Source organism: Pelodiscus sinensis, chromosome 16 (assembly GCF_049634645.1).
Source record: "Pelodiscus sinensis isolate JC-2024 chromosome 16, ASM4963464v1, whole genome shotgun sequence".
NCBI classification, from domain to species: Eukaryota; Metazoa; Chordata; order Testudines; family Trionychidae; genus Pelodiscus; species Pelodiscus sinensis.
In genome coordinates, this window is record NC_134726.1 from 27,728,943 (window position 1) to 27,751,135 (window position 22,193).

Below are 22,193 nucleotides of genomic sequence, written 5' to 3' on the forward strand. Positions count from 1 at the left end.
CAGTCCCATTGCTGCCCCAGGAACTGCTGCAGTGAGGCAAATGCCCTTAAATCTTATCTGGTCTCGCTTTTGTGTTTTGGATTTTTTTGCAGGTGAGCTACTGGCCAGGGCACTGAGAGGGGCGGACAGCCAGATGTGCAGCGAGGCAGATGGAGAGGAAGCCCGGTGCCAACCTGGAGAGGGGCAGCGAAAGGAAAACAAGGAGCGGCACCGTAGAAAGTGAAGGAAAAGCCTGTCTCTAAACCAGAGTGAGTCCCCTTCCAAGCACCTACCCAGCCCTGCGTAACTTCAACGGAAGCCTGAGAAGATGCCAGAAGGGCCAATGACATAGGATCAGCCCCACGCAGCCTGTAGGGGTGTCGCGCCGGTTGGTCACTGAGCAGTAAGACAACAAGGTTCTCCATTCCCCTTGGATACTTCCCACTGGATCCAAACCATGAGGAGAAGGGAGCGGAAAGTGAAGCTGCCCAAGGAATGTTAATCCAAAGCTTCCCTGATCTCTGACCCAGCACCCTCCCCGCTTCCACCAGACAAGGGAACTCCTTCTCTGTGTTGCCCTTCCAGATGGCAGGTCGCCGGTGGGCAGTGACGTCGGCGCTGTGTGCGTGTGTGGCGGCCATCTCTTTGCTGCAGGCAGGCAGGGTGCGGGCAGACTGCTGGCTGATCGAGGGCGACAAGGGCTTCGTGTGGCTGGCTATCTGCAGCCAGAACCAGCCCCCCTACGAGTCCATCCCTCAGCAAATCAACAGCACCATCGTGGATTTGCGCCTGAACGAGAACAAGATCAAAAGCGTGCAGTATTCCTCGCTCAGCCGCTTTGGCAACCTGACATACCTCAACCTGACAAAGAACGAAATCGCCTACATCGAGGATGGTGCCTTCTCAGGACAGTTCAACCTCCAGGTGCTGCAGCTTGGCTACAACCGCCTGAGGAACCTGACCGAGGGAATCCTCCGGGGCCTAGGAAAGCTGGAGTACCTCTACCTCCAGGCGAACCTCATTGAGGCAGTCACCCCCAATGCCTTCTGGGAGTGCCCCAACATCGTGAACATTGACCTGTCCATGAACAGGATCCAGAGACTGGACAGCAACACCTTTAGGGGCCTGAACAAACTCTCAGTCTGTGAACTCTACAGCAACCCCTTCTATTGCTCCTGTGAGCTCCTAGGCTTCCTGCAGTGGCTGGAAGGCTTCACCAACATGACACGCACTTATGACCGCATGCAGTGTGACTCCCCGCCAGACTATTCTGGCTACTTTTTGCTAGGCCAAGGCCGGACCGGTTATCGCAATGCCCTGGGCATGCTTTCTACCCTCTGCACTGGCAGCTCCTACACCATGATACCTCGCTATATCCCACCCCGGTACCAAGTGACCACAGCTCCATCTGAAAGCCCATGCTCTGAGGAAGAGTGTTTCTCCGGGGATGGCACGACACCCCAGGTCTCCCTCCACACGCCCGGGGGTGAGCCAGAGATACGCCCCAACATCCGGGTGAAGCACCTCACCCACAACTCGGCCACGCTGACAGTGCAGATCCCATACCCGTTCAGCAAGATGTACATCCTGGCGCAGTATGAGAACGGCTTCTCTACGGTCATCACCAAGCTGAAGAAACAGAAGGAGGATGTTGAGCTGCCTAACCTGGTCCCACAAAGAGACTACACCTACTGCGTGGTCTCCCTCCACCACGTCTTAAGGTACAACCACACTTGCCTCACCATCTCCCCAAACAAAACAAACAGAGAGGACCCAGTGCCCACCCCCTCCACTGCCACCCACTACATCATGACGATCCTGGGCTGCCTGTTCGGCATGGTGATTGTCCTGGGGGTGGTGTACTATTGCCTCCGTAAGAGGCGTCAGCAGGAGGAGAAGCACAAGAAGGCAGCTGGCAGCATGAAGAAGACCATCATTGAACTAAAGTACGGGCCAGAGATGGAGACCACCAGCATCACCCAGCTGTCTCAGGGGCAGATGCTGGGTGGGGAGACAGTGACCCGCATCCCCTACCTGCCCTCCGCTGGGGAAGTCGAACAGTACAAGTTGATAGACAGCAGCGAGACCCCCAAGGCCACCAAGGGCAACTACATGGAAGTGCGGACGGGTGAGCAGCCCGAGAGACGAGAGTGTGAGCTGTCCATGCCACCTGACAGCCAGAGCTCCGTGGCTGAGATCTCTACCATCACTAAGGAAGTGGACAAGGTGAACCAGATCATCAACAACTGCATCGATGCCTTGAAATCAGAGTCCACCTCTTTCCAAGGGGTAAAATCCGGGGCAATTTCCACTGCCGAGCCTCAGCTGGTACTCTTATCAGAACAGATCTCTGGCAAACATGGCTTCCTGTCCCCAGTCTACAAAGAGAGTTACAGCCACCCGCTGCAGAGACATCACAGCATGGAGGCAGCTCCCAAACGCTCCAGCACATCCTCCAGTGGCTCCATACGGAGCCCCAGATCCTTTCGCTCTGAGGGCTCTGGCCACAAATCAGAAGCCAAGTACATCGAGAAGACCTCTCCAACCGCAGACACCATCCTCACTGTGACACCAGCTGCTGCCATTCTACGAGCAGAGGCAGAGAAGATCCGACAGTACAGCGAACATCGGCACTCTTACCCGGGCTCGCATCAGGGGGAGCAGCACGACAGCATGGGCGGCCGTAAGCCCTCCATTCTGGAACCTTTGACCAGACCCCGCCCCAGAGACTTGGCCTACTCTCAGCTCTCCCCCCAGTATCACAACCTGAGCTACAGCTCCAGCCCAGAATACACATGCAAACCATCGCACAGCATTTGGGAGCGCTTCAAACTCAACCGGAAGCGGCACAAAGATGAGGAGGAGTACATGGCAGCCGGCCATGCCCTGCGCAAAAAGGTCCAGTTTGCCAAAGATGAGGATCTTCACGACATCCTAGACTACTGGAAAGGTGTGTCTGCCCAGCACAAGTCCTGAGTCCTCACACAGCTGGTGACTGAACACTAACTGGACCAAAAAAACCCCTGCAGCAGCTATTTTTATCCAGACTGTCTTTCAAACAGACCAAGCATAAATTATGAGAAAAATCTATCATTAGTCTATATAATATATGAAAGAGAAAGAGATCACAAAAGATCTCATATTTGTGAGATACGCACTAAATTTGAACACAAAGACTCTTAAAAACCCCTATGGAGTGAAAAAAAAAAGGTTTTTTTATAAGAAAAAATATAAAAAAGGGTGGGAGATGGGCTGAGATCTGAAGTCTGGAGTACTCCAGTGTTACATCGCATGATTCCCTATTCCGTGATTTTGTGGATTCTTTGTGTACAGTTTGTCTTCTTCTTTCTCCTTCCCTTCCAAACAAAGCAAAACAACAACAAAAAAACCAAAAAGAAACCAGAAGGAGAAAGTTCTTTTGGGCTTTTTGCAAACGGAGTCTTCCACCTTAGACTTTCATCCAGTCGAAGGCTCGTTCATGTGTTTATTCACTGGGAGGTTTTACCATATGTTGCATTGTAAGCCGAAGCTGTCCTACTGTACAGAGAAAATTTCTATATTTGCAATGTTTGCTGTATAACAAGAAAGAGAGAGAAAAAATAATATTACATCTACTAAATATATATATATATATATTCACCTGTTTGTACCAGGTTTTAATCATGGATTTTAGACAAAGCAATTGGGTTTGATTTGGAGGGTGTTTTTGTTTGTTGGTGGGGGAATTGATACTGGTGTGGGGATTTTGGGGGTGGGAGTTGGGTTTTTTGTTTGTTTGTTTTGTTTTTATCCTCCAGTGAATGTCTGTGTCTCGAGTTCTGAGTGATTCCAAGTGCACTACGAAAAAAGGCACATTCTAATAGAAAACCAGCGTCCCTCTCGTTATTCCACTCAAGGAAAGATGGGAGCCTGCCTCCTTTGGGAGCTGGAAAGGGGACCAGAGTGCAGGAATCTCATGCTGCCCATTTGGTGCAACTGTTGGCCAATTATTTGCCAAATAAACACACCAGTCTCTCTCTCTATCACTATCTCTCTCTGGATGTATTTAGAAAGTGGTGGAAATTCTGAAAATAAAATAGACTCCATCTTTGTGGGAAGGGGCATTGGGAGCCAAAAGGGTAGGGTAGGGATTAGTCATTGGTACGAGTATTGGTTACTTGATTTTTTTAAACCTGAAGGAACCATGACATCACCTAATCAGACCACCTTCATAATGCACAGGCCAGAGGATCTCACCCAATGACTCCTGTATCCCACCAATAGCCTGGTGGACCCAGCGCATAGTTTAGCATCACCAACTACTGGCCCGTCCCAGAGCTTTGGCCCACTTCCCTGCTATTGGCCCTCCTGCCACCAGCGAGTTGTGGTGGAATAATCCAGCCCTGGGCGATGGTGAAATTCGCCTGAATGTCTACAGCATAGGAGGAGGCAGCAGGAGAAATGACGTAGCTGCAATTTGCCCAGCTGGAGTGTCCTGTATCGCTACCGCATGGCAGAGATGATTGTGAATGAGTCAGTCAGCCTCGCCCCCTTCCTCTGAAGTGTAGTCATCCATGTGTCTGGGGGTGGATGTGAATGGTCTCCTCTTCCAAGAGAGATGCAGTCAGGTGTTGGGCTTTTTTTCCCCCAAGCATGAATGAAAAGGTGCTAAACAGTCAGAGCTTGCACCCGGGCCTCAGGAAAGTGATTACAACAAGAGCGGGCCCTCCAGCCCCGCCACCTTAACCCATCAGCTCTGCCCCTTTCCAGGCTGCACCAATCCAGCTGCACCACATTGCTCCACTGGGCACTGGCAGCTCAGGCTTGCCTAGGTAGCAAAATGAAAAGGACATGAATGGAAAGAACAATACATGGGCCTGCCCACCCCCCCCCCCCCCAAGGCGGCAGCACTGTCTCTTTAAGGGCACTACACAGCCCTCGCTTCTCCAGAGCTCTGTGCCACACAAAGGGCGGCAGCCCGGAGAGAGATCAGCAAGAGTAGCACCTCGGGGTGTCCCTGGGCAGCTGTGGCAGAGGCTAGTGCACTAGTGAGTCTCCAGCCTGGCAGTGAACAGTTAGGCTCTGCGGAGCGACCGCATTTGGCGGCGTCAGCATCGCCGACATCCATTGCATTGGCAAGAAGAAGCGGGGTGGTCTTGTGCAGAGTCTGGCGGCAAAACGTCCAGCATCTACGCCCAGCTCCCACGCTGACCTTGGGGAGGTGACTTAGGGTACGTCTAGACTACAGGCTTTTGTCGACAGAAGTTTTGTCGACAGATACTGTCGACAAAACTTCTGTCGACAAAGAGCGTCTACACTACATTCAGTTCTGTCGACAAAGCAAGCTGCTTTGTCGACATGGTAGTGTAGACGCAAAGGACAGTTTACATGCAATAACACCTTCTGTCGACAGAAACTCTGTCGACAGAAGGCATTATGCCTCGTAAAATGAGGTTTACCAGCGTCGACAAAACTGCTGAGTTCTGTCGACGTTATGTTGACAGAACTCAGCGGTAGTGTAGACGCAGGTATAGTTTTGTCAACAAAAGTCCACTTTTGTCGACAAAACTCTGTAGTCTAGACACACCCTTAGGCTGAGTCTACTCTGCCACGGGAGGCAGAACCTCCCAGCTTGGGTAGAGAGCCACATGAATACAGGGCTGGAGCTAGCACATTAAGAATAGCCACGTGGCTGTTAGGGCCCTGGCAGAGGCTTGAGCTAGCTACCAAGCTCAGACCCACGAGTAGGGCAAGCTGGAGCCAAGGTAACCCACACATCTGCTGGGTGTGGTGCACTGGCCCAGGTAGTGGCACTGACACCATGTACAGAGAGGATAATGAGTGTGCTCAGCCTTAGCTAACCCCCAGCTGTCTTTTAACTCATATGGTAGACGAAGGCTCATAGCTTTCACTCCTGAGGTTGCAGGTTCAATCCCCCCAGCTGACCCTCTGCTTTACAAGTGGGGACTCGACCAGGACAAACTGCTGGGAGGTCTCTGAAGCTCAGGATGTGCTTCCTCAGCAGAGGGAAGTATGCAACGCAGACTCACTGAGACCACTGACAAGGGAGAGTGAAGTCTATTTACAGCCTTTGCATGGCGCCAGGTGGCTCTTAGCTCAAGCTGTAGCGGCCCATGCACTAAGCTCCAGCGGTCCCAGGGTCATTCCCACTCACAGATGACTGGGATCTGCCAATGTTGTGATAGAGTGGCTAGCTGCACCATCCTCTAGGGCCACACGGCCCCCCCTCCCAGCTACTTTTATGCACTTGCAAGAGCCTCACCAGCCCAGGTCGGGCTATGGGGCTGGGCGGCTTGCTCCCAGCTGCAAAGCAGGCTCAGCTCTTCGGAAGTGACTGATAAATTTTCACTGCCCAACATGAGGTCCATCGGGGCTCATTTGTGAGTTACTGAGCAGGGCCCAGAGGGGCCTAGCAGATCTGACCCGAGCCTACCTCTAAAAGGAGGCTGCGCTATTCCCTCCTCGGTGAGGGGAGGGGGATGTTTTGAGGCTCCATTCAGAAAGGGGTGTAAAACCCTTTGACAAGCTCCGCTCACAGAGGGACAAACTGGCACTGAGCTAATGTCCAGAGGCACTTTGTGGGGCTAGCCAGTGTCTCTACTAGCTGCCGCGCTACCGCAAAACAGGGGCCACGAGCCCAGTGAGTGCAGGTGGGCTTCTTGGCATACGTGCGGCAGGACCAGTATTTGTCGTGAGTGTGTCAAAATAAGGCAAGACCTACGTTAACACTAACCCCAAGCAGACCTTCATGAGACAGCACTTAACGCTCTTAGCTTGGACCTTGAGACACCAGCACAGGCACCACTGCTGAGGTCTGAGCCCACATGCCGGGCTGATGGAGAAGGCCCTGTTGTGAGCAGGAAGGGAAAAGCAGCCACTGAGCATAAATTCAGACCCGCTTTATTTCATGGGGAATAAATTCTGCTCTTCGCAGGGGAAGAGTGGAGCATCATATCAGGATCACTAGCACCACTCCCAGGCTCCCCCACTTGGCCACTCCTCACGTGCGTTTACATCCCCCACTAAGCACTGGGCTCAGACCTGTCACTGATATTTCAGCAGAAAACAGGACTGTACTGCATGGAGGCACCATGCGTCAAATGAGACATGAACACAAGCCTGTCATCTCTTGGGCACCCACGAGATAGCAACACCAGAACGCTGTCCAATGTGCCTGTGTCAATACAACAGCTTCTATAGACGGTGGCTCTGTGAGCTCTTTCAGGGCCCAAAGCAACGTAGCTATGTACTGTGCAGGCATCACCCCATAGGACACAGCCTACACTGACAGAAGAGGGGGGTTTTCTGTCAGCATAGGTTCATCACCTCCCCAAATGGCAGTAGCTAGGTGGACCAAAGCATTCTTCCAAGTGTCATGGCTGTGCCGACACCTGGAGTCAGGTTAGCATAGCTACCACGGTGGGTGGCTATTTCACACCCTTGACCGAAATAGCTAAGTCAACCTACATTTTAAGTGTAGGCCAGGCCTAAGCCTACACTGCATTTTCTGACACAGTCACTGCCCAGTGGCCATTTAATTTAGGCCATGTTTTCACTATGGGGAAGAATGATGCAGCCTCAATCAATCTTCCGGAGTTTGATTTAGCGAGTCTCATAAAGACCCAGTAAATCAAACTTAGAGGGCACCCGCATAGATGCCAGTATGCCTGCTCCTCACAAGGAATAAGGGAACCCGACAGGAGCCTTTGCTCCCATCAACCTGCTGCTGTGAAGACCGCATGGAAACTCAAATTAAGGTACGTAGACTCCACCTACGTAATCAACGTAGCCGGAGTTGTGTATTTTAATTCGACTTTCCCCTTTAATGTAGACCTGGCCTTAGTGATTTGAGAAGGCCTGTATATTGTACTCAAAGCAAGCCCACTGCGGTCTCTTCACAAAGTGTGTTTGGCTGCCCTTCCAAGTTGCCTTTGAGGGGGAATATGCAGCCCAACATGGCAGGCACTAAGGCCCAGGAACAGGCTGCGTCCTATCATTTTAGTTCAATATTTCAGAATAATTTTGACAGACATTCTTGCAAAAGGTTATGTTTGTTCAGAAAGAGAGCTGAGCGAGGGAGACATGGAGCAGGCTGAGAAGTGGACGCGTTCCTTCCCTGTGGTTATTTGTGTAGACAACAGGCTACTAATGGGGTTTCATTGTAAAAGACGGACACGTTCCCCAGGAAAATATTTACTCAGCATAAAGCAAAGCAGGTTGCATCAACTCCTCAAAGTGCCCCAGAGTCTATTCTGGGCACACAGCTTCCAGGGTTTGCATCTTACTCACCTGTCACACAGGTGAGCCCTGGAGGGTAGGGCAGGGAAATGTGCCCACTGGCCAAATCCCATCTCTCACTCCATCCCTTTTCCTCCTGGGAGTAAACACAGCAACACACTGTGGTAATACCATTGAGAAAGTGCATTTGTCACCCAAGTTCCCGCCCTTTTCACATCTGTGAGGGCCTTCTGGAGAACTGGGACTGCAGAGAGATGCATGCATCAAAATAGGAACACTGACTGAGGGCAGGGTACCCTTGGCTTGCTTACGGCATCTCCTGAGATGCATGGATCCAGGACATTTGACCCTGGGGGTGTTCATAACAGACTCCCCTGGTGCACAGAGTGCGAGGTGAGCTGGGAGTACAGGGCAAGGGAGGGAGTGCTGCTGAAGGGAGGGAGTGCTGCTGAAGGGGATGCACTTTCTCAACACAACCCAAGTCAGGGAGCTGCAGCTATCCCAGCAGTTGCACAAGGCAGGAAACTCTGTGAAGTCAAGGCTCTGCAGCTGGTGGCATGCAGTCAATGTAGGTTAGGGGTGGGCAAGAAACAGCCCACGGGTAGAATTCAGCCCGCCAAGCTGCTGGATCCAGCCCATGGGCTGCCCTGCTAGGACCCTCAAGCAGCCCGCTGCTTCAGAGCCCTCCGCACCACTTTAAGCAGCTGACTGCTCCCTGTGGCTCTCTGCTCAGCGTGCTGGGGCAGGAAGAGACTTTGTGCAATCCCCCTCCCCCTAGCAAAATTGGTTTATGGCCAATGGGAGTGGAGAGATTTTTCTAGGGGTTGGGATAGTGCCAAAGCCTCCCCTTCCTGTCCCCACTGCCTGGAGCAAAGAGCCACAGGAAGCAGCCAAGCATTTTGGGCAGCCTGGGGCTGCGGGCAGGCAGGGAGCCTGCCTCAGGGTCCTGCAGGGTTGCTGGCCAGGAGCCACCTAGGTAAGCGCCCTCCCAGCCACAGCCTGCCTCTCGAACATTCCACCTCCTCTCTCCCCACTTTGTACCCCCTTCCTCCAGGTCACAACTCCTTCTCAGACCTTGCACCCTCTCCTACACCACTCCTCCAGACCAGACTCTTCTCCTGCACCCCTCTTCCCTCCCCAACCCTGCACCCCATTCCCCTGTCCCAGCTCATCACCCAAAACTTCTGCACCCCCTTCCCCAAGTCACACCTCCCTTCCAGACCCTGCACCCTCTCCTACACCCCTCCCCCATGGTAGAATCCTCTCATAGAATCCTAGGATTGGAAGAGACCTCAGAAGGTCATCGAGTCCTACCCCCTGCCCAAAGCAGGACCACCCCAACTAAATCATCCCAGCCAGGGCTTTGTCAAGCCCGGACTTAAAAACCTCTAGGGATGGAGATTCCACCACCTTCATAGGTAACCCATCCCAGTGCTTCACCACCCTCCTAGTGAAATAGTTTTTCCTAATATCCAACCCAGACCGCCCCCATTGCCATTTGAGACCATTGCTCCTCATTCTGCCATCTGTCACTACTGAGAACAGCCTCTCTCCACTATCTTTGGAACCTCCCTTCGGGTAGTTAAAAACTGCTATCAAATCTCACCTCACTCTTCTCTTCTGCACACTATACAAGCCTAAATCCTTCAGCCTCTCCTTGTAGGTCATGTGCTCCAGCCCCCTAACCATTTTCATTTCCCTTTACTGGACTCGCTCCAATGCGTCCACATCCTTTCTGTAATGGGGAGCCCAGAATTGGACACAATACTCCAGATGTAGCCTCACCAGTGCCAAATAAAAGAGTATAATCACTTCTCCGCATCTGCTAGAAATGCTCCTCCTAATGTCCCCTAATATGTCATTAGCCATCTTGGCTACAAGGGCACACTGTTGACTCATATCCAGCTTCTCATCCACTGTAATCCCTAGGTCCTTTTCCGACAAACTGCTGCTTAGCCAGTCAGTTCCCAACCTGAACCAGTGCTTGGGATTCTTCTGGCCCAAGTTCAGAACTCTGCACTTGTCTTTGTTGAACCTCATCAGATTTCTTTTGGACCAATGGCAGCAAACGCTCCAATTTGCCTACAACACTCTGGATCCTATCCCTGCCCTCCAATGTATATCTACCTCTCTTCCTAGATTACTGTCATCCGCAAACTTGCTGAAGGTGCAATCCATCCCCTCATCTAGGTCATTAATATAGATGTTGAACACAACGAGCTCCAGAACCGATCCTTAGGACACTCCACTTGATACCAACAGACAACCAGACATTGAGTCGTTGATCACTACCCACTGAGTCCAACTGTCTAGTCAGCTTTCTATCTACCTTACAGTCCATTTATCCAATCCATACTTCCTTAACTTACAGGCAAGAATACTGTGGGAGACCATATCAAAAGCTTTGCCAAAATCAAGGTGTATCACATCCACCGACTTCCCCACATCAACAGAGCCAGCTATCTCATCATAGAAGCTAATCAGGTTGGTCAGGCATGATTTGCCCTTGGTGAATCCATGTTGACTATTCCTGATCACTTTCCTCTCTTCGCGATGGATTCCTTGAGGATCGCCTCCATGAGTTTTCCGGGGACTGAGGTAAAGCTGACTGGTCTGTAGTTCGCTGGATTGTCCTTCTTTCCTTTTTTAAAGATGGACACTACATTTGCCTTTTTCCAATTGTCCAGGATCTCACCCAATCTCCACGAGTTTTCAAAGATAATGGTCTATGGCTCTGCAATCACATCTGCCAACTCCCTCAGCACCCTCAGATACATTAAACCCAGCCCCATGGATTTGTATTGTCTAACTTTTCTAAATCATTCTTAACCTATTCCTTCTCCACCGAGGGCTGCCCACTTCCTTCCCATACTGTGTTGCCTAGTGCAGTAGTTCAGGAGCTGACCTTGTCTGTGAAGAACAGAGGCAAAAAAAGCAGAGTACTTCAGTATTACTTTTCCCACATCATCTGTCACTAGGTTACCTCCCTGCTCCCATACCCGTGCCTGGACCCTGCACACCATTTCCCTGTTCCAGGTCATCATCCAAAACTTCTGCTCCCTACCTCCCCCAGGTCACAACTCCCTCCCAGACCCTACATCCCTCCCCCAGACCAGAGTCCTTTCCTGCCCCCATTCCTCCTCCCAGACCCTGCACACCAAGTCCCTGCTCCAGATCACAACCCCTCCTTCACCCAAACTCCTTCTCAGACCTCACCCTCTCTCCTGCACCCCAGTCCCTTACCCTGAGCTCCCTTCTGCAACCCCCTCTGTCATTGACCCTGCTCCTCCATCATAGAAAAGTGCAGCCCTTGACCACTTACCAAAATCTTGGTGTGGCCCCCATCAAATATTATTGCCCATCCTGATGTAGGTCAGGCTCCAGCACCAGTGAGTGCACACGGGTGTCCTGCGCCCTGGCACACCATGTGTAGCAGGCCTGGGCATAGTCCAAAGGCTCCTCACAACCTGGTCTTCAGTTCTAGCCAGTGAGTGCTGGGGCTCAAGGCTTCTGAGGCCAAGGACATGAAGGGGCCATTTCTCTCTTCTGGGCTTGGGCAAAAGCAACATACCCAAAAACCTGGCCCCAACATAAGCATTGGTGCACCCCTCCCAACTCCAGAGCCCAGTCCTCAGCACAAAGGTGTGAGTCCCACGTTCCTGTCCCTGGCCACAGTGTCGGTACCTGGCCCATGTCCCCGTCTCTGGTGGCAGACAATGTAGCAGCCCCATCTCCTGGCTCTTTGCACAGATGAGATGTCACTAGCAGGAATACCTTCCTCCTAACTGATGAAGAAGAAGATGCCCGCCCGCACCACTGCTGCAGGCGGGCTCTCTGTGAGCCAGTCCCTTGGTGTGCAGCACTCTAGGAGTGTGTCTAGACTACAGGGTTTTGTCGACAAAACTATACCTGCGTTTACACTACTGCCGAGTTCTGTCGACATAACGTTGACAGACCGTGGCAGTTTTGTTGATGGTGGTAAACCGCATTTTACGAGGAATAACGCCTTTTGTCAACAGAGTTCTGTTGACAGAAGGCGTTATTGCATCAACACTGCCCTTTGTGTTTACATTCTCATGTCGACAAAGCGGCTTGCTTTGTCAACAGAACTGGATGTAGTCTAGACGCTCTTTGTCGACAGAAGCTTTGTCGACAGTATCTGTCGACAAAACCTCTGTCGACAAAAGCCTGTAGTCTAGACGTACCCTAGATCCCGGCCCAATACTCAAGCTCGCTCCACAGCCCTTGTGACCATTTGCTTGCGTTTCTTTCCCCCCAAAGCACAAGGCATCTCAGAGACAGCTGAAGCGAGCTGGAAACAGGGGGTTCCCGCTAAAAGTCCCCCTCTCCTCATTTGACCTTCCTCCTCCCCTGGGGCAATGGGGAGGTTCGGAGTGAAATCCCAGTGCCCTGGAGTAGTGATCCCAACCAGTTCTCTTGCATGATCAAGCAGACAGGCTCCCCAGGGCTTAAGAGTCCACACAGCCAGCGCACAGATGAAGGGCTGACCATGGTCCTGGAACCTCTTGGAGGGGGGGGTGTTTCTGGGTATGTTTGAATACACTCGGTCAGGAACACAGAACCTGGAGCCTCCATGCTGCAGGGCTGCTATGGGATCAAACCCCTCCAGGTTTTGTGGCTCTGAGAGCCATCCAGCCTGTCAGTCTCCCAGCAGAATCCCACCACCTTCAGGGAGCAACACCTGCCACAAGAAGTACAAGGGATTCACAGAGAGGAGAGGCAGCTCACACCAACCAGCAGCAGCACGCTACCCTCCACCTGCACACAGGAGAGCTGTCCATCGCTGCCTCTCCCCTGCCACAGAAATCCCAGCCCAGCCCTAGAATGGAGACAGACTCAGGGTCCCTCCATGAGGCAGCAAGGTGTCTGGTTCTCTGCCCAGCGACAGAGGCCGACATAGAAACAGGGATGGCTTTGTGGTTAAGGCACTGGGCTGGGAGCCGGGCACGCTGGGCTCAGTTTGTAGCATGGTCATAGAACAATTGCTATAGGACCAAAGGCAAATCACTCACTGGCTCCATTTTCAGAAGTGCTGGCCACCCGCCATGTCCAGCTGAAGTCACTGGGAACCCTGGTTGCTCCCCTCTGGCCTTGGGATTTAGGAATCCTCTTCTAGTCCCTGTGGCCCACCTTCACAAAGATACATAGGTCCCTCCCATTGAAGTGGCTGGGAGTTAGGCACCTAAATACCTGTGTGGAGTGGGCCTCCATGCCCTATGTGTACAATGGACCATAGGAATGATCTCACCCTCCAGGGACACAGGGAACACAAAGCCAAACTTGTGTGGCATGCAGATTCAGCAGTGATAGGAGCCATATAAACTGACAGCAACTGTGATGGCTTCCCCCAGTCACATGAACTCCAACGGTTTCTAATGTATCACCAGCTCTGTGGTGACTAAGAAGTCTATGGTAGGAAGACTGGCTTCTATAGACAGCTAAACGATCATCCAAAGCTTCAATCTTACCCTCCATGACATAAACTGCAGTGATGTCACAAATAGCATCGCATGATGCAGTGACAAAGGGACAGAACGGGGAAGCTTTGTCTAATCAACACTGTTAATAAGGGGAACTGGGTTCTCTTCCCTGTCGGAACGTTAGCCAGTCACTCCATCATGCTGTGCCTCGGTTTCCTCATTTTCAAGGCACTTGTAATGTGTCCTCCCCTCCCTGGGTGGGGCAGTTGGTGAGGCATAATTAATTAATTACCTCTTTGCGCCCATTTAAATTGCTAGGATGAAAGGCACCATATGAAGTGACAAGTAATTAGTATCATAAAACAGCGGGAGCAGAGCAAATGAAATCAAAGGGAGATCCTCTTTTCATGCCAGTGTCTTATGAGCAAGAAACCAGCAAAGAGAAATGGGGAACGTGTGCTACAGAAGCATTGTTCAGTCCAAATTAAATGCCTGTCACCAAAGGGTCAGCAGCTCTTCAGACGAAATGGGGGCATGGAAAATTCTAAGCAGCTTATGTGTCAGGGAGATGTGAGTATCTGCAGACACCCATTCAAACCTATGGGCATTTTTCCAGGGACTTCAGTGGGCTTTGGCTCGGGCCTAGAATGAAAATGGGAGCAAAAGGCTTTATTACAGAGTTCTCCAACTGTAGCGGGGAGCTGCCAATGCTCTGTGTGCAACTCCCGCTGTTGTTCTACAGAGACACCAGGAGTGTGGTGATGTGTCATGTCCCTTGGTTTGAGATGCAGGGGGATTCACAGAGCTGGGAAAAGAGGCAGCAGAGAGAGAAGTCCAGATCTCATTGTATAAGGGGTCATAGCACAAAACCCACCACCTTATTTATGGCCTCAGCAGAACCGCCAAGGGCAAAGTGTGCAAAGTTTTCAGGGCTGTTCCAGAACTGTTACTGTGTCCAGAGAGCGAATAGACACACTAGCCCCTGGGCAAGGTGTGTGTGTGGGGTGGGGTGGGGGGCAGCTCCGTGCTCCTGGAAGGAGCAGGGCCTCGAGTGGAAGGGGCAGTGCCAGGGGCAGCCAGCCCTTAGTGCCACTTGGACTGCGGCACGCGCCCCTCCCCCCAGGCCTCAATGTTGCCTGGAGCATGTCACATGGAACTCCAGCGGTGATTTAAAGGCCCCAGAGCAGGCCTGAGTATGTAGGTAGACTGAGCTGGGACATGATAATGGTTTTCAAATACATAAAAGGTTGTTACAAGGAGGCGGAGAAAAAATGGTTTCTCCATAACCTCTGAGGATAGGACAAGAAACAATGGGCTTAAATTATAGAGAGGGGCGCTTAGGCTGGACACTGGAAAATACTTCCTGTCAGGGTAGTTAAGCATTGGCATGAATTGCTCAGGGAAGTTGTGGAATCTCCATCACTGGAAACTTTTCAGAGCAGTTTAGACAGACACCTGTCTGGGGTGGACTAGATTATCCTTAGTCCTGCCGTGAGTGCCGGGGACTGGCCTGGCTGTGATCCAGCCCTGTGATTCTGTAGTGCATTCATTTAAAAGCCAACACACAAATAAACGAGAGGAGACAGAAGCGGCAGAGGTAGGAGAGTGCCAGGAACCAGATCTACTAAGGGATTTGCAGCCCCACAGCCCATTTGCAGTTGTCAACCACCAGGTGTGGAAGCTATGACAGGCCTAGGCGAAAGGCAGCGGGAGGAGGACGTCCGCCACTATCTTTCAGGCCTGCGCTTCTCCTGAAGGGGATCTGGGGACCCATGGTCATAGAATCAAAACAGAAACAGAGCAGATCGGCTCCTGCTGCCGGCTCCAGCTGCATAAACATCCACAGAGAGGCCCCAGATTGACACCGGCCTCGGTCTATGGAGAGAGCTGAACAATGTGGCGGTGTCACTCCGCTTTGCAGGCTCGACTGTGCGACTGGGGCAAGCGAAAGAGCACGGGAAGGGAGCAAGGGAGCGAGATGAAAGGGGCAGGGAGATGAGAGATAGAGCGCGGGGCTGGGAGATGCAAAGGGAGAGCCAGAGGAAGTGAGCGAGAACAGCTGTGCCCTGCCTGTTGGACAGGAGGCTGTCTCCAGAGAGGCTGGGGGAAGGCACAGAGTAAAGCTGTCAAGACAGAGATGTTATGAGTGAGCAGTTGTTTCCCTGAGGCTAGGCAACAGAGAAAAGCAGCAGAGGGACCCATCACTGGCTCTTCTGGAACTATCCTGTGAAATTTTCTGACCTGCATGGGGGGGGGGGGGGTGAGGGGGGAGGGGGGAGGGAGACAGATCCTCTCACCTGCTCTTTGGAAATACTTACTCCTGGGTGGGTTGAAGGGCATTGCCTTTGGCCATGGCTACCCTGGGAAGGGGGCGCTTCAGCCAGATGTGCTGCTGGCTGCGGAGGACAGGCACGGTGGTGGCAAAGGGGCCAGCACTGAAGGGCTCTGGGACCAGGCTGCAGAGCTCTCGCTGCCACCAATGGGAAAGCTGTCCCCGTTGAAACCTGCCGTGTGATCAGTCTCCATGATGGCCACAGAAAGCCAGTTTGCCCTGACCTGCTGCGGGCCAGGGGCAGGGCATGCAGGTGATGGAAAAGGGAGTGTGGGTGACAACTATGCTCTTGTGCAGGGATGCAAACCAGGGACGGATTAGGAAAGTGGCTTTAGGGGGCTGCAGCCCAGGACCTGGGATGCAGCCACCCAGGCCCAACAATGGGAGGAAAGGGGCAAAGTGAGCAACTGCTCCGGGGCCCAGTGATTCAAAAGGGCCCAGGGTTGTTGGTTGTTGCTGCCACTACAGTGGAGGCTGGAGCCAGGGGGCCCTTTAAATTGCCATTGAAGCCCCATGTGGCATGTTCCAGGTGGCACAGAGAGCCACCTGACTAGCCCCAGCCCTGCTCGTTCTGGGAATGCAAAGCTTCCCTGCTTTTCCTAGGGGCCTGGTGAATCTGTCAACCCCACTGCAGCCACTAAATCCCCTATGTGCTGCATTCACGGCCAGCTCTGCCTGGTGATGGTGGGGAAAGGCGGCTCCATGTGCTGCTAGTCCCTCTTCCCTGCCCCACTCCCCCCGGCTGGACCCACATGGCCATGAGCGCAGGGAAGCTTTTCCCCTGCCACTCCCATTGGCTGGGAATCATGGTCAATGGGAGAGGTGGGTGTGGCATAGAACCATGTGTGTCTCCTGCCAAATGGGAGCTGCACCAGATAAGTGCCCCAATCCCTCATCCCCTCCCTTCCATCCCTCGCAGACCCCACCCCACCCCAACCCAGTCCTGCTCCTTAACTCCCACCCAGGCCCCCACCCCTCCTGTACTCCACCTACTTCCCAGAGCCTGCACCCTCACCTCAGCCCACTACTGCACTGCAACTTACCTCACACCCAGCAAACCCCATATTCCCCACCCCAACCGGCTCCTTGGCAGCCCTCTCCCACACACTGAACCCCTCTTTTTTGGCTCCATCCCAAATCCTAGGGAGCCCCACAAAATATACTAGACCCGGGCCCCCAAAATTAATCTATCCCTGGTGTAAAATACAGCGGGAGCCCTGAGCAGATACAAAATTTGTATCTGCGTCCGCAAAAATTAACCGTGGATAGCCACATCATCTTCTGTGGATGCAGCTACCCGCGGATATAAAGTGGGTATCTGCCCATTTGCAGGGTTCTAGATACACATTGTGTATCCGTAGCCACATCCTTCTCTGTCAAATGACCACAGATAGCCACAGTCACATCCGTGGATGCAGGTACCTTCTCTAGCCACTGCACAAATCCGCCAGCCAGCCCATCTGACTGAACTGGCGGGTGTGTTTCTCTCAGCACTGCCCCCTACTGGATAGAATGTGGTCAGCTGAGGGCCAGGGTGAGGTTACCTCCCTTTTGGTGCAAAGAGGCTGCCTGGTGAAACCACTTTTCCTTTTATTTGCTCACTCCTGGCCCCCCTCCACCCTCTGCTCTCGCATTTGCCATCGCCACCTCCCCCAAAGGCTTCCATCTCGATCCCCACTATACAGACCCCCCCCCTTCCATCTGGTGAGCTCATTGCATCACATGGAACAATGGTCACAGGGCCGATAGAGAAACAACAGGCGGAAACGAGTGTATTTCCAGCTGTCGCTAGCGCGATCCATGCTTTGTCCTTTCTGTGATAAGACCAGGCATTCTGTCCAGGAAGGAGGAGAAAGTGAGCCCCAGGGCCCAGCCATAAAGGCTGCAGTCCACAGAGAAGACACACCCCTAACGAATCCTTCCACAGCTCCCCGCCTGTAGCTTTAATGGGCCCGTGTTTTCAAGGCAGAACGGCCCCTGAGTTCTGTCTCCGTGGAGCTGGTGAAGGGAACATCCGACAGCTACGAGGGCTGAGACAATCCAGCCCCCTGCTGGACAAGGGGAGCATGTGGGGAAGTGAGGTGAGGGGTGAAGTTTGACTTGCAGAGAATGGGGTGAGGGAGAAGAGCGGGGGTGGGAGGCCATCCGAAAAGGAAGAGGAGGGAAAAGCTAGTTCTTAGTTCTGTGGGTCTTTTCAGAGATGGGCTCGGCCAGAAGGGTGAGGGAATGCTGGAGAGGGGAGAGAAACGATGACCAAACTTGGCTGTAGCTAAGTCATTTGTGTACCTGATTCCACCAGGCGGAAACAAACAGTCCCAGCACTGTGTGCTGCACGGCGGCATTAAGCCACATTCTTCCAAACCCAGCTCCTCAGTTTCCTGTGAGGTCTTTTGCTCTGATGCAACTGCAATGCAAGGAGGGACTCTCCAAGCCTGGCAGTGTTTGGGAAGCAGCAGGTCCTTTCACAGCCTTTTTTTTTTGCTGTTGATGAAGCTTTTTCAAAATGCTCACAATTAGGGATGTAGAGACCACCTACATTAACCACTGGCCCTGGGATGGGGGCTGCTCTGGCCCTGGTCCTGCTGCAGATGGCGGGGGTCTACTCTTGCCAGCCAGACCCTTTGGATAACTGGTTACCCAGTAAGTATGCCAGTAAGACTAATGCTTACTGGATAACTGGTTAACCTTTTACATCCCAGTTTTAGTTGAAGGCATCATTCTGCAAGGGAAATAAATAGTCAGCCCCCTTGTGCTAACTGCATGCCATCCCACACTATGCAAACAAGAAAGGTTGTTGGTTGAAGGTTAGCTCCTGCCTTGCTACCAGCATCTCAGGATTCACAGGTTGCCAAACACAAAAGGAATTCATGATTTGCAAGTCCTGTTCAAAATCTGGAAACCCGCCACTTCTAAGGAGGTTCTAAAATTGGAAGAAAGGAACATAAACATACAGAGATACATTTAGGGCCAGACTGTCCCAATGGGGCATGCCAAGGTCATTTGCACAGGCAAACCATTGGGTAACTTGTGGCTGTTTGTTGGAATTTTAGTCCCATGGAAGTTACTAAAGAAAATTTCCCCGGCAGAAACTACAGGCTGCCAGCAGGGGGAGTAGCAAACAACACGCACATGGCTAGGAAGTTTGAGTTACCAACTGGATGCTATGTTGTGAGACTTCTATACTCCTCACTCACCACACAGCGCTGTGGGGTTTACCCTGGGTCCCCAAGGAACAGTGCTAGCAGCTGCCTCTCTCATTTCCTTTCATTACGGGAATGTGGTTGCCCTGGAGAAGGATATCAGCTCTTTATTCACAGATGACACAGCGCCGCAAGCAGCAGCGCAAGCCCGTTCCCCAGCCCGTTCCTGGAGAGCCTCCCTAGGGGGGCAGGAGACTGCAGAACAGTTGAGTCTCCAGGTAGGGCCTTGACCTCACAGCTGAGAGTGCCGACAGCGATGATGACAGTGGCTATGGACGTAGGAAATGGAGGAAGGTCACCGACTCGCGGCATGCATGGAGAGATGCGGCATAGTGACCAGGCAGACAGCAGCAATACTTGGACACTGCTAACTTGTATCAAATCATGCCAGTGACCTGGGAGCTGGGGGGACAGCTCTGTGACACCCCAGCAAGTGCCCATCTCACCATAGGGGAGCGCCTCTCTGGGTATTTTCCTTGCACCCATTGCAGTGACAGCCAAATGCCATCGCTTTTCTCTAGCGGCGGGAGGGTTTTCTGGCCGAGGTGGGTGCAGGAGGGCTGCAGGCTTGCAGCTTGCCATAGCGTGGGTGTTACTCTTCAAGCTTTCCCTTGAGCCTGCTCCTGCAGGACGACGACATGGAAGTGATCCACGTCAAGGGGAGCGCCAATATCATACCGTAGCAGGGGGCCCAAACTTCCCCAGGCCACAGGCAGAGTGGTCCCACCCAGTTTGCTGCCAGAGGGGGGAGAGATGTGATGTAGTGGGGGGGGGGGGGTCTATCCACTCTGGTTGGGCATTCACTGGCCACTATCCTTGGGCTGTGGGTGACCCCTACTGGCCTCCATCTGTAAGCCCTGCCCAGCGGGGGGGAGAGGTGTCACCCTAAGGGCCCTCATGTCAGGTAGACGATGGCCCAACTGGTTCTCACCTGAGCAGGGAAGGGGTTTGACCAAGGGAAGGGTGTGGCTTGGAGAGGGGGCAGTAGGAGTGTGGGGAAGCATGGGAGGAAGGAGACTAAGCCGAGTGCTGGGAATTTAGTGCCTGTGTGCCCCTACCCCAAGTGGTCTAAGGCTGCCTGCCCTGACTCCTATGTCCACATCGCACCTATGCTGGGCTGTATCTCTGAGAAGCAATAAACCTTCCATATTCTACTGGCTGGCCGAGTCACATCTTGCTGCGGACGGGGCTGCAGGGTCAGGGGATCCCCGACGCGCCGTCACGCCAGCTGATACAGTCTCAGCTGTTCCAGATCGGGCCTCCCACATGGTAGCACTGGAACTAAGGACAGGGTGCAAGGACAGCACATGGGTCTGTCATGTAGATCTCCCTGAAGCCCTCTTCCCCTCCTTACTCTGCTAAGGGAATCTGCAGCACCTCTTGTTTGTTCCCTCTGAATATAGGACCCGCAGGAGAGAGGGGGAGAGAGGGGGCGGGCAGGTGCTTGGCAGGCTTCCCCAAACAGCTCTGGATGTGCATCAGACTCTGAACTGGAAGCCCCCCTGCTGTTCTTAGCCCCAAGTTCAGACAGCTCTGCAATGCACTTCTGGCTGGCTTAGGTGCATCCATGGCCCCCATAACCTTAGTATCCAAGCACCTTGCAACCTTTAATGGACATAGCACAACCTCACAACCTGCCTGGCAGGTAGGGAAATATTATCAACATTTTACAAATGGGGAATTGAGGTGCTAAGTGACTTGCCACAGGCCACATATGAAGTTAGTGGCAGAGCGGGGAATTAAACCTGGGTCACTTAACTCCCAGGATAATGCCCTGACCATGGAACCAGCCTTCCTCTCCCTCACATCTACGCTGACGTGCAGCCCCCTTTGATATTTTTGTCTTGCTAACTCTGCTCCGAGTCTCCTTACAGCTCTACCAATACACCTCCACCCTAGCCTCCTGGACCCTGCCACCCCCACCATTGTACCACGGCTGGGTTTCCACAGGCACAGACTGCCAAGAGAGGGGCCGTCAACCACTTTGTACCAGGCTTCCAAACTCATCTGAGGGACAAGCCTCGCGCTGTAGAAGCAACCCACTGCCACGAGCGCCCACGCAGATACTCCAGCCGGGCCCCATGTTGTGTTCCCTGGGTACGTGGGGATGAATCACCGCGAGTGAATGAGAAGCAAGTCAGCGCTGGAGGAGGGGGCCAAGAGAGCCAGATTTCTGGCCCAATCGCTCAAAGTGGAGGGCAGGTCCTGGCGCACAGCACTGCGCTGCCGTACTGGTCCCACGAGCAGGCAGCTCAGTGAGGGTGACTGAAGGCAGCACGCACTGCCTTGGTCTATTTTTAGTGCAGCCAGCAGAGCAGGCGTTTGGAAACCCGAGTCAGAATTTATTTACATTCCTGAGTGCTCATCAGAGTGAGGAATGACAATGTAGGGAAAACAATCCCATCATCTCTACACGCCTCGGCGGGAGCCCAGGCTGCTTCTCTGAACGCAGCCTCATAAGAACGGCCGTACTGGGTCAGACCAAAGGTCCATCTAGCCCAGTAGCCTGTCTGCCGACAGTGGCCAGCACCAGGTGCCCCAGAGAGGGTGGACCGAAGACAACGATCAAGCGATTTGTCTCCTGCCATCCCTCTCCAGCCTCTGACAAACAGAGGCCAGGGACACCATTTTATCCCCTGGCTAATAGCCTTTTATGGACCTAAGCCTCACACTCCAGCACCCTCTGCTGGTGCCCAGGGACCAGCCATGAAGGAGGTCGTGCACAGAGTGGCCAGAGGCAGCAGAGTGGGGTGGCTGGGGGGCAGCTTGTGCATTTGCAGACTCAAATTAGCCAGAGCCAATATGTACCAAACTCATCTCTCCTGGATGGCCCTGGGAGCTCTCTAGTCCCCTGCTGACCCACGTACATAGGAATCTGCATGTACCCAGTGAACACGGGAAAGTGCACAGCGCAATGCAGCGCAAGATCTGCAGGAGGTGACATGTCATAATGGAGAGGCACAAACACAGCCCCAAACCCATCCCAGGCTCAGGCTCGCTTCC

The 22,193-nt window shown here is 53.0% G+C and overlaps 1 protein-coding gene across 8 annotated transcripts in view; it reads left to right on the top strand.

Moving 5' to 3' along the window:
* ELFN1 (extracellular leucine rich repeat and fibronectin type III domain containing 1) overlaps positions 1-3,624 on the top strand; it is a 190,827-nt gene extending 187,203 nt beyond the window's left edge. For all 8 annotated transcript variants that reach the window (XM_075899588.1, XM_075899584.1, XM_075899589.1 and 5 more), the window contains one exon: positions 93-3,624. In XM_075899588.1, the coding sequence (XP_075755703.1) occupies positions 565-2,955 (2,391 nt within the window). In that variant the 5' untranslated portion in view covers positions 93-564 and the 3' untranslated portion in view covers positions 2,956-3,624. The remainder of the gene's footprint in view (positions 1-92) is intronic.
* Positions 3,625-22,193: the final 18,569 nt, after the last annotated feature.